We start from the raw sequence: 26,184 nt of genomic DNA on the forward strand, positions 1-26,184 counted from the left end.
TTTTACCGGAGTTGATGTTAACCCCTTTATTTTGAATTGCAAGAGTCAACGAGTAAGTGAATTTTTTACATTATTGTAATGGACCATTTCCCCGAAATCTTTAAAATTGTTCAATAGATAAGCCCTAAGTGATACAAGTAGGTACAAATCGTTTTTAGTATGTACAACCAAGTATTTACGCCGAGATACTTGAAATTTAACTAGCCATTATTGAAAATAATTGAATGCTGAAAGATACTTTTCTAAAAGTATAGGTGATACAAGTAGAAACAAGCAATTTTCGGTTTTCGGAAAAAAGTTTTAAACTAAAATCTTCAAAGAACGTTTCAAGTTTATTAACCCTCGAACCAAAAAAAAATGTGTTATAAAGACCGCTATGTGTGCCTGCCTGTCTGTCTGTGACATCCTGGCATTTAAATGGATGAACCAATTTTGATTTTTTTGTTTCGTTTGAAATGCGAGTATGTTGTCCGTTTCAAGTTTATTGTTCCATACCCAGAACAACTAAAAAATAGGCCATGATCTTCAAAATTGATTCAGTTTGGAGAAGGGTTTAAGGAAAAGGAAATTTAATGGAGAGTGTTCATAGATATGTTTCAAGTACGAGTTCAGGGTTCGGTACCCGAAAAATTTGTAAGGGGCTTTTTAAATTTTGTAAATTTCACTTGTTTTAAGGATGGATGCCATGTCAAATTCGGCTTTACCTACATCTAATTAATTTTTGAATTAATTTTTATAGAGAATCATACATACCTACTAATATTTTTTTTAGTAATTATAAGTATGAAATAATTAATATTGTATCTTTAATTAATTATTTATCATAAAACAAGTATTATTTGACTTGAAATTTTCATAAAATAATATCATAATGACATTTAAATGACATAAAAGTATGACTTTCCCAAAATTGAACTCAAATATTTCTACAAAAACCACAGTAACGACCAATTTTTTTTGCATAAAATAATTCTAAAAAGTGCATAGTTTTCAAAAATTAGTTTTTTTTTTACTTGAGTTCAATTTTACGTATCATATTTTTTAATTTTTTTCTAACTTAAACTACTTCCGGCAAAAATAACCCGGAGTTAAATGACGCTTTCAATTTCGATTATTTCTCTTAAACCCACGGAAAAGTACTATTTTTTTCCATGTAATCGAAAGAGTGGAGTTTATTCTTCAACATACTTTAAATTGAATAAAATAACTTCAAATTTAATATTGGGTATCCATCCTTAAGATTACTGAATACATTTTTTTAAACCAATTGTTGACACTTGTTCAAACGATTTAAAAAAAAAATTTTCTAGAAAGTTGTTGAGTCGTTTTGTATATATGAAAAAAGGAAAAAGAAGGAAAATCGCTTACCATATAATTTCTATTTTAAGATGAATATTTGCTGATTTTTCTTTAATTAAAGCAATCTATAACAACCTTTATGAAATAGCAAAATACAAAATATAATAATAATAATATATTCAATAATTTTAAAATTTGGAATTACAATATATTTCTTTTTTTTTTACATAAATTACAATATTTTTTTTCATTCAAATATATAAATACATTTTTTTTATTTATTTATTTTGTTCATAAAATCCATAATAAAATTGAAATAGTAAAACACAACAAGATTTATAAATATATGTATATGTATTTTATTCTTAAATTTACGAAATAAGTGTAGCATTTTCATTGAAAAATATGAAAACCAAAAAATTCCCCATTTTCTTTTTATAAAATTTATATTTCTTTTTTACTATTATTTATCACTATAGTGTTCATTTTTATTTTGCTTTCTAAAATCTATTTGTTTTTTTACGGTGCAACGCGATTTTTTATACTTGGTTTGTGCGTTTGTGCTACGTTTGGTTTTTAAATTTTAATTTGTAGATGTAGGATTTCGATAATATGAAATAGGTTTAGTTTTATTTTACTATATTGATTTTGTATTGATGATGAAATTTCAAACAAATTTCAAATGTAATAAATTATAACGGGACAAAAAATGTTTTAAGAAGAGTAGGATTACTTAGAGGGACAATAAACCAAAATTATGGAAAATAAACTTACAATTTCGTTTTTTTTTTTTTTTTATTACTTCTAATATTCTGGCTGCCCGATCACTGTAGCGTGTATCAAGCGGAGTGATGGCTACTTACAAGGTATGCAAATCTATAAGACTGTACACTCTTATGTGCAGTGACATTACTATCCTCACCAACAGTCAAGCAGCGCTAAAATCCTTCAGCTCGGCCTATCTAAGTTCAAAGGTAGCACCAGGACTGTCTAACGTCTTACATAAGCTGGTGGGACAAATGAATGTTGTCCTACAAGACAACATTTCGAAAACCTTATATCGCTTCAACGGGCCTCTATAAGCAAAATTGTTGCGGTTATTACTAGACACTGGCTAGACGGCAGGTACGCTGAGTGCCTGGGCCTGACAGTATATCACGATTGTTGCAGGAGCTGTCACAGTGGGGAGGAGGAAGAAACGATGTTTTATGTCCTCTGACACTGCCCAGCTCTTGCCAAGAGGAGATAGACTCACTTGAGCCAACCTTTCTTTGAGGACCTCCCCGATCTAAAGTCCATTAACGTCAAAGCACTTCTACCGTTTTTAAACATCTCCAAATGGTTTATGGAGTACTGACCGAGAGTGGGATAATCCTTTTTCGGTATCACAACGGACTCTATGGTCTAAGTGTGTCCCATCCCAGGACAGCCGTTTTAACCTAACCTAATATTTGAAAACTTAAAAGGTGCCTTATTTTAATATATTATCGCCAGTATTTTATCATGCAAGTCCCCAGTTAAAAAATTACTTGGATGATCAAAATCAACTTAATTTCATAACTGACGAGAGAGATTTACACGTCAAATTAGAACGTAAATAGATTCGGCAAAAATTCATTTATTATTTTTGTCCCTTTTTAACATTCCATTCCATTATTTCGCCAGGAAAGTCCTTCGCCTTAAAATGACCTCCATGAAAACTGTTTGTATCAAAATAGAGCAACTTATTGTAGCCTATAATTTGACTTTGATCTTCCAGGTTATCAATGTACAGAAAATATATTAAGATATTATAAGTTTAGCCTAAAGTCTGCGATACATGTTGAGTGTTGACACGTATTCCGAGTTACATTCCGATTTGTATCTACGACAAAAATTTTTCAAGATCCACTTACTTTTATAAATCGTTTAGTACAAGATCTTATCTACAAATTAAAACTTGTGTTCGGTTTAAATATATTGTGCTTGGCCCTCTAGAAAAATTTAGCAATTAAAATCTAGTAATATGACACACTAATTTTTTTTTAAATTATAGCCACAAGAAATCTCATCTTAACAGAGAATATCTGGGCACACATAATTATTGAGGGAATTTTTTGGATAAAATATGAACAAAATATTCATATAAATCCCAAATTTAAAAAAAAAAAATTTAATTCGTTTTTAGTTACTGTATAATAACTTTGGCACTAAAAAAAATCGGTAAAAAATAGGAATAATGAATGACTTTTACCACCACCATTTGGAAACAGCAATTAAAATACTTAAAATATAAAATATGGCACGAAATAGGGTATTCCACTATTTTTGAAAAAGTACTTCAAAATGTCGATTTTGCTAATAAAAAGCCACCAAAAATTTATATCGTAAAAATACACACGCTTTCTTGTCAAAAACTTAAATTTTAAACCGATTTTTAATTTTAATACTAATAATAGTATTTTAAAAGAAAAAAGTGTTTTTATGACTCGAAATCAGAATATTTAAGTATATTTTTACATAAATTTTAACTTTTTTTCAAATTTCATGATTTATTTTTGACTAACGATAATACCCTATTAAAAAGTTAGCGAGAATTGTTCTACGTTATAATTGTTTTTTAATATTGCAAATTTGTCACTTTATATTTGACTTAAAATCAGCCTTAATCTCTACTAAACCTATTAATAAGTTGACCATAAATTGAAAATAAATAAAGGGCTCTAGGTAGCAGGGATTTATATGAAATATTTTTAAGCGACTATATAATATTCGTTCTCCTAAATTTCAGTTGTGTGAATTGTTTAAATTGAGAATTAATCTTATTCAGGAGGTGGTTCCCGCATTCCATCACTGTGAATTGTTCTTCCAGCCATTTCCAAAAAGGATTGCTGTTCAACATTATCAAGTATACTTCCTACTTTCGTTCCATCATCATCATCCTATATTTAAAAACAAAATAAAATAAAGCTTACCATAAATTGTTTAAATATTCCGAAAAACCGGATTATTACAAATAAAAAAAAAGACGGAAAAAGCATTTTAATAAAAAAAAACAGCAACTAGGGGATTCTAGCGCTAATAAAACGAATAAAATGAGACTAACTGAAGTCAAATCCGTTCGAAACTATACGAGTAACCCGTTAGGAATTCCAAAAAGTTTCAATTCGAGTATCAAACGGATTACCTGCGATTCAAGTTAGCCAAGAAAATAAATGGCGAAAAAACAGTATTTTCTCGAAAAGTTTCGACTGTCTCAACTATGTTCTAAAAAGTTTCAGGCAAACACATTCGAATGGCCTAGGTTTGTCGTAGCCATTTCTTGATTGGGTAAAATACGAAACATCTTGCTATGGCAGGCTCAGGTGAAAGGGGCGTCTACGACGACCCCTCTCGTGACAACCAGTGCCTTGCTTCAACTGAACCAGGTCAGCCTGATTGTGTTAGTTATTGCCAGACGAATCAATTCCTCAAAGCATTCATAGACGAATCGATTCCCTTTTTCTAGGTTCATAAAATTCCACACTAGATAAATCTCCTTGTACTCATCCGTATAAAGGCATTATCCGGGTGGTAGTAAAAAGTTAGGTACATCTCGATCTCATTCTTCACGGATAGGAACGATTACTCTAAATTTGTGAACAAAACGGTAAATCGGAACAGTGGAATTTTCTCTAGGATTCCTGATATTAATTAAAATGAAAAAAAAAAAAAGATTCTTACTTCAGAAGCTGCTGGATTTTCCAAGCCCCACACCTCTAAATGACTAAAATTAAACTCTTTTTGATATGACATTTGCGTATAGCCTTTGTACGTTGTACAACTCTCACTAGTATGTCCTAAGCCGTATTCACTATTTAACCATAATCCACAATAATCAAATTGTCCACCCATACACTAAAAACAATTTGATTGTTACACACAAAATTTAAACAAAGAAATTATCATTCTTACCATTCCGTTTGGCATTGTTTGTTGATTTAAATTTAAATACTGATAATGATCATTATATCCAGTACTTGGAAATATTCTCATTTTTGGTGTCAATGTAAATAGAAAACTAGAATCGTCTCCAACCCATTTTGGACTTAAATTCCATGATACAGGTGCAAAACCACCGAACATATAACCATTTTTGTCTTCGATTATTAACACTGAAGGCCCTTGATTTATTATTCTTCCTGGATAAATCAAAATAATACAATAATAAAACAGGAACAAAGTTTGAAACGACGCAAATAAGTGATACAGTTGTTTTACCCAGTAGTATTATCCCTGTCACTCAAAAGATAATCTATCGTAGACATCTAATTTTATTTTCGTAACGAAGGATTCATGTATAAGAACCTATCGATATATTGGGCGAGTGTCCCGATTTAATAACGTCTAAACACGGAGGATCATTTTAATCTAAAAAGTCGTACTCAAAAAAGAACATTTTTTAAGCACCTTGATCCCGAAAATTTTCAGTGTTCTTTTAATCTCTTATCAGTGACTTTTAGATGACCCTGAAGGTAGAAAGATATAAAGATGCTCCACATCAAACTTAACGTTTTTAGTTTAAAAAAGTGTTCTTTATTTTAATTACCTTTCAAGAATTTTCCCAATATCGGTTAAAACGATCCACATTGTATATGCAGTAGCTTTAAGTTAACCCGAGAAATCTTGAATTAAGTTTATAATATGTATTTCTATCTCATTATTGATTGTTTAAATCAGCTATTCCCAAAATGGTCTATATCGATCCCTTGGGGTTGATTCGATGGCAAAAGAGGTCTACAGTATTAGAAATAAGAATAGGTGGTCTATAAGAATAGAAAGGAGTCTACAGTAGCGAAAGTAAGAATATGGGGTTTATAAGAATAAATCATTTATTTAAGAGCCCCGACAAAAAGGACTGTTGATGGATGAATGTAGGTTAAAAGTTAAAAAATAGTCATGATATACTTGTTGTCTAAAAAAGGAAAAGGAAAGAGGTTAGGTTTTTGTAAGTAACGATCCATAAACGGAAAAAAGCAGCGGGTAGATTCACGATTACTAAAAAAATGCGTGGCGGGGAATTGCCGGCATTGCGTGGCGGGGAATCTATCTAAATAATGAAAAACTGACAAATGGTTCCACTGGATTAAATTTTGACCTTTTTTTATGCTCACCTATTAAAGTTGAAAATGATTCACCATGTATTTCACTTGAAAATAAAAAACGCCATTCGTAACGGTATTTTGCGGGTAAATTTGCATTTATAAAAACTAATTGATTTAAATCCAATAAACTTGGATATGATGGTATTAAATCCAATCCACGACAAAATGGTATTAGATTTTTTTCTCGATCACATATACTTATTTCGTGTGTCTCATCTGGTGAATAATATGCTGTGCCTACAAAAAATAGAAAGATCTTAGTGACCGTCAAATTTCAGGTAAATCGGGTTTATAGTTTTAGAGATCTTTTGATGACTTAGTGAGTGGTATTTTATTTATATACAGAGTGGACCATTTTAATATGTTATGGCTAATAGTTCATTTTGAATTTAATTTATCAAAAACTAACTTAAACAAAAGTTGTAGTTTAATGCGGGACATCACTTTTTGACATCAGGTTGGCCCTTGTTCTCCGAGTTGCTTTAATAGTCAATTTAGATGCTACAAGGTAAGAGATGGAATAAATCTTCAAATTAGAAAATTGATCCTTTCAGTTTTTATTCAGAGCATTTTTTCGATAATCATTAGCTTTCGAAAAAATGTGTTACTATTACATTTAATCGAAAGAAAACATACTAGCTACAGAAAAATGCTTTAGCCAAAACATAAGGGCAAGATAGGACATTCGCCTGTGTTCATGACTATGACCTGAAATTTTTGTTTCAAGATCATTTTACTTTGATTTTCAAATGAAATCTAACGTTTTTCGAAAAAAATGTTAGCTTTTTATGTAGATCAACTTTTTAATGTAAAGTTTTATTCTATCTCTTATCTCTCAGGATCTAAATTGACTAAAGCAATCTGGAGAACTAATAATAATAACTAATTTAAACAATCTAGAGAACTAATGATAATAACAAAAAGAGGGGTACCGCAAATGGATCCCTAGAACCTAGACCAATAGTCCTCTGTGTCCTTGAGAAGGACCTGTCACCCAAAGACAAGACGTCTTCGGATTAGAGGCGCTACTTAAAATCGGATGAAGCTGTATGATTCTATCGAGACCCGACGCCACGCAGAAAGCCCACAGCTTCCCCGTCAGGATTTCTCCCAATCTGATGTCAGAAAATGATGGCGCTCATCGAACTCTACAACTTTCGTTTAAGTTATTTTTGATTGGCTAACTACAAATCGATCCACCCTGTATGTTTAGATTAGTATAAATTTCTTAAAAGTTATATACCTTGCGATTTATCTTTATCCTTTTCTTTCTCCTTATGTGTTATATGATACAAATGATTAAATACATGCTGTAATAATATTCCTAAAATTGTACAACTACCAATCCATTTACTTAAATCACTTTCAGTAATTGTTTGTGTATTTATTGCTAATTCATGTGTTAAACTTTCAGCAAACTTTTGTACATTTTGTGGCGATGAAAATGATCCACGTGATATCCATGATTGATACTGTTTTGTATTTGAAATTTTTTGTATTTTCATAAATGTTGATACAATTGATTCTACAAACTGAAATATTTCGATTGATTAATTTATTGGAAACAATTTAATGATGCTATCGATTGATGTGCGGTCCTAGCTTTTAATTTGCAAATATTAAAAAGTGTCTTCAACAATAGGGAATATTCATGTATTTTTTTTATATTTTTAATTCATTGTTTACACCATTATAACAAAGTAAAAAATATAAATACTGCTTAAAAATGCTGTATTTAAGTGTAAAAAAAATATTTAAAATAAATTATAATTTTGAGATATTTAAACGCAGTTTTTTGGCGCTCTATGTTGATGACGTATAAGAACGTGATCTGTCAATTGGTGACAGATCAATGTAGAGTCAATTTACATACCTTTTTTTAGGGGCAGAGATTGTCACCGGGGGTACTCGACCTATTTCAGTTGGGAGTTTTTCTACCTATAGCAAATGTTAGTTTCGAGGACTGGGATGACCTAAATAAATTTATTTAATGTAAAATGTATACTAGATACGAAATGTATAAGACGATTTTCGGGGGGTGTGATCACAACCTTTTTTGAGGGCTGGATCCGCGCCTTAGCTGTAGATAAGTATTTCAAAATGGTATTTTCATTTGGACCCTTTTCTAGTACTATTATTAAATAGTTACCTCTTTAACTAAAATGTACGTAACATCAAATGGATCAGCAATATCATTTTTTCCTAGACATTTTAGTAATACTTGTAAACGTTCATCCACCGTGCCTCGAATACAAAACACATACATTTCAGCAAATTTCTCAAATTCCACAGTTTGTTGTCGATTTGTAGCACGACCAAATAAATAATTTGTTATATATTGCATTAAACGGCTATCCATTTGAGGTCCCCATAATTTCTATTTAAAAAAAAAAAAAAAAAAAAAACTATTTTGAAACATAAACTCAGTAAAAAACAAAAAATGGATTAACTGTGGTTTTTTTGGGTTTTTGGTTAACCCTTTATCCAGTCAAATTACACTTTGAAGGTTACAAAAATTCCCATAGAGCTAAAAATTGATATGAATGTTCAGGATAATATTATAAATGAATTGTGAAAAGTCCCCATCAATCCCTCTTGTGCAAAAAATTTTATTGAGGGGGAAATTTGAAAAAATGGGTTTTTCGCGTTTTTCAGCAAAACGGTGAGTTTAACAGCAAAAATTGTAGATCATTCAATATGCAACAAAATGTGTCTCTGCACCTTTTTTCATAAGTATTGCCATTTTCGTGATATAGCGGTTCAAAGAATTGAACAAATTATTTTTTTCGTAATATGCACGTTTATATATACATTTTTGTACTGTTATACGAGTAAAAATATGAGTCCCTATATCTTATACATACAAATTAAAAAATTTTTAGAATATAAATCAACGTCAAGAACTCCGTCCCTATTTTTATTTAGTAGCATAGCCTGAGTAACATCTGTCTTCCATTCAATTATCAGCTTGGTGATGCTCATATACCTGCTTCGTTTCAAAGGTCTCATACTCCACAAAATACTGTTAGTCATAAGTATTGAAAGAGGTGGTGAATTTTCGGAGTACCTAAAAGACCAGACATTTGTAGAATTCCTTCGCAGTGTCGAAAAAATTTTACACTCGAAAGAGTAGCATTGATGCTGTGAAAAGACAGCGCCAAAAAGAAGAAGTTGGTTTATCAAAAATAAGTCCTCATATTTTTACTCGTATAACGGTTCAAAAATGTATTACAAAAAAAAAATTTGTTCAATTCTTTGAACCGCTATATCACGAAAATGGCAATACTTATGAAAAAAGTATAGAGACACTTTTGGTAGAGAATCGGATTATCTATAATTTTTGTCTGAACTATTTTTGCTGTAAAACTCATCGTTTTGCTGAAAAACTCGAAAAGCCTATTTTTGCAAACTTCCCCCCTCAATAAAAATTTTTTGCACAAGAGGGATTGATGGGGACTTTTCACAATTCATTTATAATAGTATCCTGAACATTCATATCAATTTTTAGCTCTATGGGAATTTTTGTAACCTTACTTATATATTATGGACTAATTTGACTGGATAATAGTGTCTCGTTTCGTTCATCATAAAAATTTATTACTCAAAAAATGAGAATGTTATTTGAAGTCAAACAATTTTACCTAAGTTATCATTATTTAAAAAAAAAAATATGCTTACAACTAAATCGTCTTCTTTAATTTTCTCTGAATTCTTACTGACAAGTCGAAACGATTGACTAACAATAACCTGTTCATCTTTGGATAAAAACGAGCATTTTGCAGCTAATCGCTTACTATTATTCACTCCCATGATTCTACAACAAACATAAAACATATTTTTTTTTTACAATTTAAATCATTACAAACTCTACTTACATTACTAAGTACTTGAGTTATGGAAATTTTTTGGTCGTTATCAAGAATTTAACTCGATATCGATATGCATAATTGATTCGTTAGATTATGATTGAAAACAAAATAATTAATTTGAATAATATTGTAGTTCTTTTTTTATGGTGACCTTTTATTTTTATTTTATTTTTTAATTTTTAATGTAAACATTGGATAAAAATTTTTGATATTGATTTTTAGATAGGTTGCGCAAACTTAAAATTTTATACAAAATTTTTTAATGAAAAAATAAATTCAAATGTATTTGATCTTAAAACGAAAACTTTCGAAATGTTTATTCTCTGTATTAATTTTTAAATTTACTTACTTTCTATTTTAGATAATATGCTACAAATAAAATTTTAGTAAAAATGTCATGTGAGCTGTAGCGCATGAGGTCCCTTTTTTAAGTAAAAGTGATGTCGAGGTCGACATTTATATTTTAATTAAATTTGATTTAATATAATTTTATTGTTGTATTGTTTTAATCATTATTAATTGTTGCTTTATTTTTGTTTATAATGAATTATTCCTTTTTAAAATATTACCAATAAAAATTCACGGTATTTTCTTCGGTATTTTTTTTAATATTCGACCAAAGACTATATGCTCTTTGTATTCGACATTATTCGGTATTATTGACATATCCTGTCAAATAGCGAATTCTATATCCTGTTTATGTCAGACAAAGAGGGGCATATTGTTTACATTTCATATGATTTAACGTGGATTTATTAAAAGGGACAAATGGAAGATGGAAAAAAATTTGGAAAAAAAGTAGTATTTGTTTATGAACACACAAAGAAAGGTTAATTATAATTAATATTTCAAGGTTGGTCATTATTAAGCAATTACAAATTGGAACGTCTATTATCTGATTAGATAACATATTAACAAATTACGACAAAATAAATATTTATCTAAATCTGTTTTTATAAATAATCGCTTAAAGTCTTCCTAAATTAAAAATTATATTCTAATATAATTCTTCATATCTCTATGAATGTAATCCATTTGTTCCTATCTTCATTCGATTAGACTGGTCGTTAATTCATTAATTTTGTTTTAACCTTGAAAATGACAGGAAAGATGATGTCATAATCATGACTCATGGATTCAGTATGGCGGAAGACAATCTACCATTTTGATTCATGGATTCAATATGGCCGATGTTATTATTCCATTCAAAAGGTCTTTGAAATTGTTGTCAATGCCAAGATATTTGTATTAAAAACATTTATTTCGACTATAATGTATCAATATGAGTTTTAATTAGATAATCGTAATTATTCTTTGGATTTATTGGAACTTATTTGAAATATTACTTAAATATTTCGACTCGAGAGGTATCTTTAATTACTTCGACAATTTAATAGTTTAGGATTTCCAGAAATCAACTAAAAGCTCTCAAGCGGTTTACAAGTCTATAACAATACTATTATTATAAACTGCAGTTTTTGCTCTCTATTTATACCTCACTATTTTAGTTTTATTTTACCTAACTCCAGCAACGTTGCCATGCTTATTATATAAAATGTCATGTTCTACGTTTACATTATTTTTGATTGAAAATTTTCAAGTTTGATTAGAAAAGTTTTGAAAATTGACCATTCAATGAAGATATACATTATTTTAGATTTAAACCTCTTTCTCTCAGTTGGGTAATTTCTTTGCTATTTTCAGTATAAGACATTTTTCTTTCCTAAGGTCGCTATAAATACTTTCTATAATTTATACATAATTTTTTATAAAATCCTTTTGACTCATTATTCGAGGTAGGAAAATTTTCAGCTAAACCCAAAAAATGACAGAATAAAAAATATATTTCAGAAGATTGTTGTAGTAAATTTAAGAATATTTTGTAAAATGACTAATTCCGGCCCTAATTCCAATTCAAGTGACAATGACAATGCAGCTTTTTGCTATTGCCGATAGAGAGACATTCATGTTTACCTAAGCCTTATTTATTATCTACAATTCATAGATAATAAACACTTGTTTACTTAATGATCTATGATTCGTAGAAAAATTTATTGGAATATATACACGACTGTGCTGAGATGTATTTCATATTTGAATTAAAACAATAAAGACATTTGCAAAGTGTTTGCAGTCAGTGTCGGTACATCTACTAAAAACTTGTTTCATTTCTCAACATTTTTGTGAATCGTCTCATGTAAGTAGGACTTTAGGAATTTGTATACGCTTATTATAAATCAGGCTTTAGTTTAATACAAATGAAATGACTGAAATTTAAAAAAAAATATTGAATTGTTTTTCTTATCTTGTGAAAAATAAATTTATGAAATATACTTTTAATTATATTTTACTCATTTGCTGATATATAATTTTAAAAAAATTATTAATTATTAGATAGTGTATATACCAAAAAATGCCAATTATTAAGTTTTAAACAATCAGATCAGCATTATTTTATTTAAATTATTTTCTAAAATAGCAAACAAATTTCAAGTAATATATTTTAGAATTATTAATTACCTATTGAAAATAACATTTAATGTTGGTTTTTTTTTTTTTTGGAATTTATTTTTAGGTGATATTAAAAATGTCGACTACAAAACTTCAAAAAAAACGTATTGCCACAAGCTGTATCACCTTGCCATTAAAGAAAGAAGTGCTAGAAGAAATTGTTGATAAGGCGAAAGATTGGGCATTAATGCATGGAGCTGCTATGCGTTCAAGAACAAAATATGAACACGATACTTTAACACTAGCTCCATTTATATTATTACCTTCACCGTTACCAAAATCGGAATTTGAGAAGGCAGTTGCAATACAACCAACGTTAAATGAGTTAATGCATAAAGTTGCACACGATTATGACTTTTTAAAGGAATCGTTAAAAGATACAATTGAAGTGGATGATTTTACGAAAAATCTGTTTGATATTTATGAAATAATTCATTCAGAAGGTGCTGCACAGGTATGTTTGATGTATTTGTTTACCTCGTTGTTTGTACCTAACAGAAATTTATTCCTTAAAAGTTTTCTTTTTTACTTGAACGAAAATATTATCTAAATAAAATGGGTAAATGTTTACATGGGGTGTACGTCATCACAGGGTGAAAGAAAGGGCCAAAAATCCCGTAGATCTTTGCTAATTCGACTCCATTAAAGGAATGGCTAGCCCGTACATCAAAGGGTGAACGCAAGGGTCAAAAAGCCACTTTTAGCAAAAGTGATTTAAGTAAACATTTACCATAAAATGTATTTGGCTAGAAACCAGACCAAAATTTAAAACGGAAGAGAATGTACCGAATTTTTGTTGAGGCGGGATTATCTTTGTAAATTTTGTACCAAAGTTGATCAATCAAATCGTTTTAACTCTCAAGTTACCTACGATTTTGTCGATCCAAAACCTGTATTCATAGAATTATTTAGTTTGACGAGATCTATCTGTAGAAAATAGTTATATTTGGCCAAAAAACCCGCAGACTTGTGCTAATTCGACTCTATTAAAGGAATGGCCCACCCGTACATCAAAGGGTGAACGTAAGGGTCAGAAAGCCACTTATAGCAAAAGTGATTTAAGCAAACATTTACCATGAAATGTATTTGGCTAGAAACCAGACCAAAATTTAAAACGGAAGAGAATGTACCGAATGTTTTTGAGGAGGGATTATCTTTGTAAATTTTGTACCAAAGTTGATCAATCAAATCGTTTTAACTCTCAAATTACCTACGATTTTGTCGATCAAAAACCTGTACTCATAGAATTATTTAGTTTGACGAGATCTATCTGTAAAAAATATGTAGTTATATTTGGCCAAAAACCCGCAGACTTGTACTAATTCGACTCCATTAAAGGAATGGCCCACCCGTACATCAAAGGGTGAACGCAAGGGTCAGAACGCCACTTTTAGCAAAAGTGATTTAAGCAAATATTTACCATGAAATGTATTTGGCTAGAAACCAGACCAAAATTTAAAACGGAAGAGAATGTACCGAATGTTTTTGAGGAGGGATTATCTTTGTAAATTTTGTACCAAAGTTGATCAATCAAATCGTTTTAACTCTCAAGTTACCTACGATTTTGTTGATCAAAACCTGTATTCATAAAATTATTTAGCTTGATGAAATCTATCTGTAGAAATTAGTTATATTTTATTCCGTATAATTTCTTATTCTAAATATTTTCGAGAGGAATAAATTTCTGTACAGATTTTTGTTTGAAAAAAAATATTTAACACAAAAAAATTATGTATATTTTGTAATTAAATTTTTGAAGTTATTATCATTGGGCTTGATAAGGTCTGATTTGATGCTAGAATCTGTATGTCCAAACGTGGATGATATCAGTAATTTACAATTAGATGATTTAGAGCAGTCAGACGATAATCATTTTCGAACATATTGTTGTTGGAAACAAGTCGAAATTAATACGATCGCGTCTGGTTTCGGATGGCTTGGCCCAATTTCTGCTGCTATCCAGAGGTACAAACATAACATTTCATATTTTGACAACAATTTTCATTTTTTTTTTTTTTTTTTATTAAACATATAACTAAATTAGTTGGTATTGTATTTTAAAATTATAAAATAAATTCTACACTATACGGGAAAAATTATCTATTTTTAGCTTCTTGTTCATATAAAATTTCATAATTTTTACTTTAATATTTCATTAGCATAGAAATACAGAATAATATTATTTAATTTGATAGAAAATACCGAAAATATTCTTCCTGAGCACCGAAATCGAGTACCGCGAGTTGGAAAACAACACTTGTAATACAAGGTGGTCTCATTTTAAAGAACTATTCCTAAAATTTTATTTATTGTAGTAAATTCTTAATCTCTAAGCTGCAGACCTTTAACACTCCTTAAGGATTATTTTCAAGGTGAATACCCACAGTAAAAATTAAAAGAATATTTTGAGAAACGTCCTACCTCTGGAATAGTCGATTATCGGAGGCCGACGGCTTCCCTAATTTGGCTTTATATAGTTCTTTTTTATGGTACTGTTTGAAAATCTTATGAACACCGATTTTCCAGGGACCTTGGATCAACTTAAGAAAACATATGAGGAAGCCAAATTTGATATTCCCGCCTCTAAGCGTGAGAGTGTGAATATAATGCTTCAGTGGATAATAGTGGGAAGTAATTACGTGATGTCATTTTCAGGAATACATCAAAGTATTTTTTAAAAGTCGCTGTTTTGAATTAGATCACCTCCGAGTTTATCCCAGTATCGTTGCTTTTTAGGGAAACAACTAACTTGTAAAAATAATTGTCAAATAATATTAAACTAAATGCTTATGGCATACGGACAGGGTCGGATTAACTATTTCCGTAGACAATGCAATTCTTGGAACCCCTTTAACTTTACTTTCCAGATTAAATTTTTCTCTATGAAACATTTTCAATTTATTTTGTGCGCGCGCGGGACTTCTAGGCAGTTGCCCGCAAACAGAAAATGAACGTGTTCATTTTTACAAATATTTGACAAAAATTACGTTTATTTGCCACAGATTAAGTTGCAAATAAATAGTTAAATTGCGGATATAGTTTCAGTAACAAATTGGATAGATTTCAAAAATTATCTTCAAAGTATTTTTCCCGTATGGTGTTTTATAATTTTTTATAACATTTTACAAATCACACAGTACATTCAAAATTCTGAATTGATATGATTATGAATCATGCATATTATCGAAAAAAAAATGCTTGTTCATTATTATTTAATCCACTAATTTGCAAGTATGCTTGTGTGTTTGAAAGAATTTTGTTTTATAAAAGAATTTTTATAGTTCAATTAAATTTTTTTTGCATGATTTACTAATTAAATAAGTAATAATAAGTTATTGAATTCAATAGTTTATCGTTTCAATATCGTTTATTTAAATTTTTTTTTAGTTTGAATGTATTGAGATCTGTACAATTTCATAATTATTTTTTTTTAAAGAATTTTACGTCATATATTGATAACGCGTTAAAATGTAGTTTGTAGGCACTTAACCAATTTGATAATTTTAATTATCAAATAAAATATGCTTTGGTTGCTAAAATTTAGTTTTATTGAATTTATAAGTTAATAAAAAATTAACAGCCAGCGTATTGTAAGATCCTCGTTAAAAAAACAGCCCATTATACAATGGAAACTACAAAGAGGGATTGATACGCCAAGCGACATAGAAACAAAATGTAGCTACAATACAGTGTATTAATCAAACTTCTGTAGCAGCATAGTAGCTCGCCCCACTATCTTGCGTGGTATAAAGTTGTAGTGCTTTATGTGCTTTAACGTATACGATTTAAATAAGTTTTGATTTTTCGATTGGTTTATGTTCTTTACAGTTTAAAATGGTCCCCACAAAGGTAAAATTGAAGTGATCTAATAATATTATACACAAACAAGTGAAAACAAACAATTGACTGAGTTAATTGTTGAAATACCATGTATAGGCAGTGTTGATAACTCTGTCACATTTCACATACATACATATCTGACATATTTAATTGATATTCTCATATAATGCGCAAGTGTTGATGCGCAATTGTTTTTTTTGACGTCACGTAAATAATAAAAGATATTCACTTTGATATTCCTATATTAATACATACTATAAAATTTGCACCTAATTAACGCCCTCGTGGGTAAACAGTGATGTTTACAAAAAAATGTTTCAAACAAAAGTTTTTTATTTTTTTATAAGCAACATTTTTTACATTTAAACTTTTGTTCTATCTCTAACGGTTTACAAGATGGGTCCTACGGGCCCAAGACCCAACTGACCTATGATGCTCATTTACGAACTTGACCTGACTTTTTACGTCCTGAGTACGCTGTAAAAATTTCAAATCGATATCTTCTTTCGTTTTTGAGTTATCGTGTCCACAGACGGACGGACGGACAACCGGAAATGGATTAATTAGGTGATTCTATGAACACCTATACCAAAATTTTGTTCGTGGCATCAATATTTTTAAGCGTTACAAACTTGGGACGAAACTTAATATACTATGTATATTTCATATATACATGGTATAAAAAGGAATTGGAGTAATTCCGAAAATCTAAAAATTTTAATCATTGATCCGTAAATAAAAAGACAGCTTGGGTTCCATTGTGTAGACAATACTATTATAATCACTTTTTGAATTTTAGAAATTCCCTTTTGGTTTTTACTACGCAAAATTGGATGAAGCCATAATTATAATAAATTAAATTTTTTTAGGCTACCGCATTGATTCTGGGGGAATTATTCAATCATTGACACAGTAGCCAATATAGTGCTATTAACATATAAAACTGCATAATATTATTAGATTGAAACACTGAACTGTAAATGGGATTTATTACCGTAGGCAAAAGTTGTTCAGTTTAACACCATTTAAATAATTTCAAATCGTAATACATATATATATATACTAGAAAGTCCGAAAACAGGAAATAGGCTTGCTGCCTGCTAAAAGTTACCATGCGCTACGAAAGTGAAGAGCAGCTTGAAAAAAACTGCAACACACGCAATCGAAAAATCGAAACGGATTAGAATTTATAGAATAAAGCACGACAACGTGTTTCGCAAGAGAGCTAGAATCGATCGGGTTACATACCATTTGTATGTCGCATTATAGTTACTTGACATTCGATGTTGTCTGTTGCAGTAATTCATCTTTGTAGCGTAATATAACGTTCAGTAGACGACGGGCTAGTAAAATGAATGCTTTTTATTGTGGAATTAATTGTTTATTATTTATTGCAGTATCAAATTGTAATTTTAGTCGTTAATTTGGCAATTAAGCCAAAATAGGGTTATTACAAATGATTCATCAAGCTTTTAAACAAAGTTTTTCGCGTAGTTGTAAAACTAGAATGTCTACCAGTTTGTTCTAGTAACGAACCGAAAGAGTTATATTGTAAACTTGTTGTTGGTAGGTGGATAACAGATTTACAATTTGCTCTTTAGATTAGTAATTAGTATAAACGCGTAGCTATTTTAGATTTGCAACTAAAAAACTTCCAACTTAGTGAAAATTTTGTAATAATTCTTTATATTTTGTCCAAATGGGTACCTATGTAGTTGTAGATTTAAAGCTTTCGGTGATAATATGAATATTGCCTAGGCTAAATTACTACATCGTTATGATGAACCAAATTTCTTATCGAAAAATATCACAACTTTCATGTAATCGTTTTTTTTTTGCCAAGAAATTTGGATCAATCTAAAATACCAATTGGAATAATTAAATTTCGTTGAGTAGTTTCGAATAAATCACCGAGAAATCGTTAAGATTCTAACTGACAGTCTTTACGAAAATTATTTACTTTTTATAATTCAAAAGACGTGTTTTATTTAAAAACTTTGAAATAGAGCTGTACTCGTACTTGTATAAGTCCCGTAATAAAGCAGTCAATATTCCGGGCTACCGTAACTGGCTATGTGCTTGCAAAATTTTGTTTTTGTATTTTTGGATCCTGTTTCCACGGAATCTAGCCGGTTTCAGAACCTGAATGTGGTTTTGTAAAATTAGAAAAGTTTATCTCAACATTATATTGTTCCGTAAATATTATATTTTTTATGATAGATCTCGATGTAAAAATATTGGTGATGCATGGAAATTAATTTATGAATGCATGAGTTTTATTTATTTTATTTTTTTATTAAAAAAAAAAAATCCTAAAATATTTCAAAATTCATAAGTCATGGTTAATAAAATATATTTTAGTGATTTGAAGTAAGTTTATCGTAAAATGTAAATTCCATTTAAAAAAAAATATCATTTCATGACAATAAAAAATTTCTTATAGATGTTCCTACTTCTGGTTTAGCAGCAGCAGCAAACTAAATTTTCATCAAAATTTTAAATTTTATTGAAATATGTATCAATTACTATATTGTTTTCGTAATGAGGTAAAAGTGACATCAAACCAATATTAACATCAATGTTAACATTTCTATAACTTTTTGTAGTGTATTTTATTTTCTAAGTTTAGCCAAAACTTACAGTCGAACCGCAATAATAAAAAATTAAAATTAAGCCAAATGAAAATATAAGTGAATTTGATTATATTTGATTAGATATAAATCCTAGAAAAAGGTGTTAACTCGAATCATAATGTAAACGAAGATGAATTGCACAATGAGTTGGCTTAATTTCAGCAATAGCACCTTTAGCAATTGTTTATGGTCTATTAGCATCGATTCAGGATCCTTCAACTGGGTTAGAAAATTTTATCAATAAGTAGACCATGTCGCGGCAGCCATTTATTGGTTATAATATTCCATTATTAATCCCCTCAAGGTTTTCTTTTATGAAATCTGAAGATTACCACAAAGGATCGCTAATTCGATGACTGTATCCCTGAACGACGTTGTCTCCTGAACGAAGTCAATCGCTTTTATACATCTAGCTCCGATAAAGGGACCATCTTAGTATATCAAAAAGTGTCCATCAAAAAGCAGAAAATAAAGATGGCACTGCTGTAGTAAATGTGTAAGTTTTAAAAGAAGTGCTGATCTTAACAAGTTGTTAGAGAAGGATAGAGAAGTTCACATCAAACACCTTTTGCTACACAAGCACCATATTGGTCAATTTTAGAACTGTTGTTTTCTGTTTTAGATGGTTCACCTTATCTCTACCCTCCATAATATTAGCTTTCATATTTGCAAGCATTTGACATTGCCAACTATTAAGGAAGTTCATTAGCACCACCTGTTGTTTGTAAATACCCAAGGCCCACGTACATAAGAGGGACATTTTCTCATAATAGTCTCCTATATTTCTGCAAAATTAATTGCCATTTATAATTAAATTTATTACCGTAATAAGAAATTGTTTTTTATGAAGTAAAATTTTTGTAATTCGATTTTAACGTTAAAATGTCAGCGCCACAAAAAATTGTAAGCCATACTTGAATAACTAAGCTGATTTTTTCATTGAATGAAAAGGTAAAAGATATCTACTTTATTATACATTTTAATGTGCTGTACTCTTTTATATGTGTATGGTATGTGCGTATGGTTTACAAGATTGCAAACAAACATTTCCGTTAAATATTATGTATCTATGGGCGTTGCGAATTATAGTTTTCTATCGCCAGACAGAGCCTTTCTTAGTATTAAAATTCAAAATGTTTTAAGGTCGTTGTTAACATTGATGGTAAAAGTGTTTATGATCATGTTTATATTTTATCGCATAAACAATAGTAATTGATTCATAAAAAATTATTTAAGTATGTGCGTTATATCTGCAAAAGAATAGAAATTAATTATTTTATTGTCTGTAATCAATTTATGCTACTAAATTATAAATAATTTTTATCATTAAATTTAAAATATTCTTAAATTGCATATAAAAAATCGTGCATATTTAAAAAAATTTAATTAGCCCAATAAAATTAAGCCGTTAATAAAAATCAAAATTCCAACTTAACTGATTTTTGTCTAAAGTTTTACTTTTTATCCTAAACATATTAATTTGAATTGTTTTGGTAACATAAGTGAAAGAATCTCCGTTTATTTGTCGGAAATATCTCTAAATTTCACCACTAGCAAATTATTTTAGCCCTTTTTCTTTGAATCAGCCGTTTTCTACTTTTATTTAAAATATTAGCCTTTTCTTCGAAATCGAGCCTCATTGAAAAAAGTCTTGTAAGAAACATTATTTTTTCCCAACTATTTTCTTTCCAAATTTGACAACCTAAGAGATAATTGCGACAAAATAAAAGTCACATAATTCGAATTAAGATATACCCGTGAAATTATAAACTGAATACAATCGGAATTTCAATTTTATTGGGCTAATAATATCAAAAGAAAAAAAAATGAAGTCTTAACCAAAAATTAACCTTTTTACAGCGCATTTCTTTGGGCTTACTACGTTCAGACTATATGCTGCATAGTGATTGTAATTATATTATAAAGCAGGTCGAAATAAACTCAATCGCCTCAAGTTTTGGGGGTATTGGGTCAGTCCTAGTTGACATAAATAGGTAAAATTATTAATTAAGGAAAAAATAAAAAATAAACAGTGCAGCATAAAATTAATAATTTTTTTTATTACACTTCAAATCTCACAATATAACCACGCCGTTTTTCGTATTTTTATATTTTTATATTTTTGGCTATTTGGTTTTTAGTATTTAATTGTGTCTTGTTGCGTTATGTTTGAATTTTTGTTGTGATGTTATTGTCATGTGTAAATAAAAAAAAAGAGAAAGGATAAAAATTTATTTAGAACTACCTTGAATGGAAGATAAATGGAATATAAATCAAAATTTTGATGGGTTGTCTGTTTATTATATTTCTTAGTATCCAATGCCATTCTCTGATCTTAAGTAACCAGAAGTACCATTTGACCATCTGCCTTCTATATTGATGTCATATTACCATTAAATACACACCTTATATCTTTGTTGCTTCTTGCTCCATGAACATTGTTAGCTTTCGTGGACAGTGGTACTTTTCTGTATGTGCAATGACATTAAGATGGCGGAGAAAGTATCCCCTTATGGTAGGATGTGTAATAACAGTACCAGTTGAATCAAATGGTTTAGAAGGCGAAACGATATAACACTAAAAACGCTTTGAGATAGTTTTTTTTTTCGGGCAAGACAGATTGAGATCAAGTCAATTATAAAATTTGTGACTTATTTTGATTTTATACAATCCATTAATGTTTTGGGATCCCCAGGATGCATTTTCATAAGTGGATCTTACCAAAAAAAATTATCATTTGGTAAAAAAATTAAGAAATCATTGCATTTGGTATTCAGGACGATTTGGTTGTTCACCCTATTCCCAGGATTATCTCTAAATTGTTATAAAATGCATCCAAAATAATTACATGGAGATTTTCGAGGTTGGTGATCACGAATATTTCTAGATTTTCTGCCGCTTTAGTTCGGGCTTCTTGTGTTGTCTCCATGATATCTAGATTCATCTTTTTTGCTTTATATTATAATTATTAGCTGTAGATGATGATATTTTTGTTTATCGAGAAATCAGATAACGTTAATTTAAATTTTTTTAATTTGGTCACTGTTTTGGCAGCTTTTCTATCGCTTGAAATTCGACAACAACAATTAGCTTTATCCCAACAGATAAACCATCAATGTAAAAAATGCTTTAACAGAATAAAAGTTGGTAATGATTAAATAAATTTTCGTAAATTGGTCTTTCTAAATAAGTTTTACTATCCTAATAATTTTAATGCTTAGCTTAGATTTTTTTTGTATATACTTTAAAATTTAGAAATTCTTTTTTGTTGCTTTTGTAGTTGTTTAGTTGAAATAATTTAAATTCAAAAGAAATACGGATTTAGAAAAATAATTTTGTACCATGTACGTTATTTTATTTCTATTTTATATAAATTTAAATCGTCTTAATGATTATTTCTAAATCCGCTTTTCCGTAATTAATTTTTCATCACTTTTTCTTTAAATTTTTTAGCTGTTTCACACTATACAAAACACTTTGAATATGCTTAAAATACAAATTAGTGTGGCTTTTGCCTAATATTTGATTATATGTTTTAGGTTTGTGTTATCGGAATTAGGTTATTATGAAAAATTAAAAAATGTAAGTTGTGATTTATTTTATTATCATTTATTTATTTTAAAATATGTACCACTTTCGATTTTACGGTAGTGGATTTAGGCTTAGGTCCTTGGGACTGTCATTCAAGTTTAAAACGAAAAAATATAAATCAAACCGACCTTATAATAATACATAATAGGAATATCGAAAATGGGTCCCTGGATCTAGACCAAGGGAACTTCTGTGTCCTACTTGAAGTCAGACGCCACGCAGAAATCTCACAGCATTTCCGCTGGAATTTCTGCCAGGATTGATGGATCCAAGATGGACCCAAAAATTATAAACCTTACGTTATGCTGGTCTCTGCAGGTGAAAATAACATGTTTGGAGGTTTCATCGTCATCCAAGCAGGCCCTGCAAGCGTAAGGTTTGGAATGTTTGGATCCTGTGGTTATACACAGTTTGGCCTGCTGCACGTCCTACGCAAAGTCCTAGTAATCAAGATGGATTAATCGTGCAATTCCTTAATTTAGTAAATTACGGAGCATCTTGCTATGGGAATAGCCCAGGGATGAAATGAAAGGGACGTTTGAGACGACCCCACTCGTGCCAAGGAGCCTGCTGCTTTATTCCCTTTAATGCCAGTTTGGCTGTGTGACTTATTTAGTGCCAGGAAGTTAAGTTCCTCGAAGCATTTATAGACAATCCTGGAATCTTAATGCCTCAAGGGCCCGAATTGTGACTTGATTTTGTGAGAAATTTCTGATATGTGCCCCGCTGTAACCTTTCGTGTTACAGATCTGGGTACCTCTGAGCATGACGAAGATTTCTGATTGAAAAACGCGTTGCGCATTGACCAAGAAGAATCGATTCCTTTATTCTAGGTCAATAAAGTCCCGCACCATATAAATCTCCGGTCCTTGACTCATCTGTATAAAGATATGGTCTGGGATTGGTGAAAAATTAGATACATCATAACCCTAAATGAATTATAATAGTATTAATTTGCAAATACATTTTCAGTTACCCGACAATAATGCACTTAGTGGCCTATGTCAAGGAATGATTAAAGCATGGGAATTGTATAATACTAAATCTGCTGTAATTATGTTCCTTGTTGAAGATGTAACATACAATATTTGTGATCAACGATTTCATGAATTCGAAATTCATCGATTAAATCGTGATATTAAAGTAATACGGCGTACTTTAACTCAGGTTGCAAATAATGCAAAATTGGGACCAAACAAACAATTATTAATGTAAGTAAAGTTTTTTTTTTTAATTTATAAACTTAATTATTCCTTAATAAAATTAAAAAGGCAACATAACAACAGTTTCATATCCTCCCTTATCAACGTACCATTCTTTTAATGCTTAATTTAATTAAAGGGAATCCGGAATCGAATCCGGACCTCTTGGTTCAAACAGTTTCTGAATTTTGTGTTACTATTTTTTTAGAGATGGTTGTGAGGTAGCAGTTATATATTTCCGGGCAGGATATGAACCTGGCCATTATCATTCACAAAAGGAATGGGATGCCCGATTATTAATGGAACGTTCATTGGCTATTAAATGCCCTTCAATACATTATCATTTAGCGGGTACTAAAAAAGTTCAACAAGCATTAGCACGACCGAACACATTGGATAAATATTTAAAAACACCGGAAGCAATTGCATCTGTTAATGAAATATTTACTGGTTTATATTCATTAGATTTTGATGAATATGGTGAACGTGCTATTAAAATGGCAATGGAAAATCCTGAAAGGTATCTAAAATTAAAATTTAACTTATTATATGTATGTATTCGTTTTCTAATTTTGTTGTTGTTGTATTTTTTTAGATATGTTTTAAAACCACAACGTGAAGGTGGTGGCAATAACGTCTATGGAAATGATATTCGTGATGTTTTATTGAAAATGAAAGATACTCCTGAACGTACAGCATGGATTTTAATGGATAAAATCAATCCTCCGTTTACACAAGGCTACATGATACGTCCAAATAATCCTGGTCTACCAGAAATTGTTGATTTAGTTTCTGAATTAGGAATATTTGGTGCTATTATCGGGTACGTAGTTTTATTTTAACTTAACCTTAATTGTTAAACGCATTTTTCACACAAAGGCTGTGGTCTTTTGTGCTGTTCCAATTCTTACAAATTTATAATCTCTTTTCTAGTTCTTTAGTTTCATAGATGTCTGATACTGTTTAGATATCTTGTAATAATTTTTGTTTGAGATTCATGCAGGGCCGGAGCCAGGCTGTGTAATCAGGATAGGCTCAGGAAAAGTCATGGTAGGCTGTATACATTAAAGTTTGCAAATTATTTACTTTCCCTAAATCAATGTTTTCTTCTTCGGTAATAGGAACCGCAATTAAGAACTTGACGTTTTCTACATATCTTATTTCATTTTCGTTCAATATCCAGTGTTTCACAAAATATTTCTATGAAATGTTCTTCGTTTTCATCCACGTCTTGTGATCTTCCACCTCGTGTTATCGTAGTATCCTGCAAGCATGGTATGTCACCTTTAGAGACTTTGTAATCGATGTTGATTTTGGCATCAATTCTCTGTAAACGTCATTATTTCTGTATGAAGTAAGCGAATTCACTACTGATCTTATGACAACCATCGAGTCTCTTAAACCCGTTTCGTGGGCCTGAAGTACTTTATCAGCAGGGTGAATAGTTTTTGATACTTTTTTCATGAATACCATGCACCCAGTATAATTTTTCCAAGAATTATTGGAAACTATAAGAGTAACCGCTTGACATTATTAACTTAAAATTTCTAAATCCTTACCAAGCTCTGGCTATCGACTAGGACAGGCTCTAGATTTTCCAGAGAGTACCCCTGGATATGGGCCTGCATTTATGACCTCTCTTAGTTTTGTCAGTCCATAAAATCTTAACTGTTCCGCTTAGTTCATGAGAATGTCACACGTATTTCTGAAATATATATTTACTGTGAAATTTTATATTTCAGTAATGCTGACACGATATTATATAACAAACAACTTGGTCATATGTTACGAACAAAATTATCAACATCAAATGAAGGTGGAGTAGCGGTTGGTATTGGTGCCTTAGATAGTCCGTATTTAATTGATGATATGGATTGAGTGAGTTTTATTCTTTTTTTTTTAAAATAGTGTTGAATTTTTTACATATAATTCCAAATAATTAAAATATTTTTGTACATACATAAAAAAAAATATACTATATTGTTTTTACTTATTTTTCATATAATTTTTACTGTTATTATGTTGGTAGTACAAAAATTTTAAAGAAATATATGAGTATTTTATTAATAACAAAATATTGTGAATTTTTTAAGCCTTTCTTATTTATTGAACAAGA

General features: G+C 30.0%; 2 protein-coding genes across 4 annotated transcripts; one reads left to right on the top strand and one right to left on the bottom strand.

Annotated features, from left to right (window-relative positions):
• Positions 1 to 25,966, top strand: LOC123298120 (glutathione synthetase-like). 2 transcript variants are annotated; one of them, XM_044880032.1, is made up of 8 exons: positions 1 to 52; positions 12,867 to 13,256; positions 14,562 to 14,767; positions 22,815 to 22,857; positions 23,839 to 24,077; positions 24,277 to 24,588; positions 24,664 to 24,891; positions 25,811 to 25,966. In XM_044880032.1, exons 2-8 carry the CDS (start codon positions 12,879 to 12,881, stop codon positions 25,944 to 25,946), a joined length of 1,542 nt encoding a protein of 513 aa, XP_044735967.1. In that variant the 5' UTR covers positions 1 to 52; positions 12,867 to 12,878; the 3' UTR covers positions 25,947 to 25,966. The 2 variants fall into 2 exon arrangements, with proteins under 2 accessions (XP_044735967.1, XP_044735974.1); XM_044880039.1 differs by lacking the exon at positions 14,562 to 14,767 and adding an exon at positions 21,136 to 21,269.
• LOC123298192 (MTOR-associated protein MEAK7) lies at positions 3,831 to 10,875 on the bottom strand. Of its 2 annotated transcripts, none has more exons than XM_044880140.1 (8): positions 10,861 to 10,875; positions 10,101 to 10,236; positions 8,572 to 8,799; positions 7,666 to 7,954; positions 6,432 to 6,659; positions 5,233 to 5,459; positions 5,002 to 5,175; positions 3,831 to 4,217 (listed from the first exon to the last, which is right to left on the bottom strand). In XM_044880140.1, exons 2-8 carry the CDS (start codon positions 10,230 to 10,232, stop codon positions 4,101 to 4,103), a joined length of 1,395 nt encoding a protein of 464 aa, XP_044736075.1. In that variant the 5' UTR covers positions 10,233 to 10,236; positions 10,861 to 10,875; the 3' UTR covers positions 3,831 to 4,100. The 2 variants fall into 2 exon arrangements, with proteins under 2 accessions (XP_044736075.1, XP_044736066.1); XM_044880131.1 differs by lacking the exon at positions 10,861 to 10,875 and adding an exon at positions 10,641 to 10,794.
• Positions 25,967 to 26,184: the final 218 nt, after the last annotated feature.

The sequence above is a fragment of the Chrysoperla carnea genome, chromosome 1, assembly GCF_905475395.1.
Source record: "Chrysoperla carnea chromosome 1, inChrCarn1.1, whole genome shotgun sequence".
NCBI classification, from domain to species: domain Eukaryota; kingdom Metazoa; phylum Arthropoda; class Insecta; order Neuroptera; family Chrysopidae; genus Chrysoperla; species Chrysoperla carnea.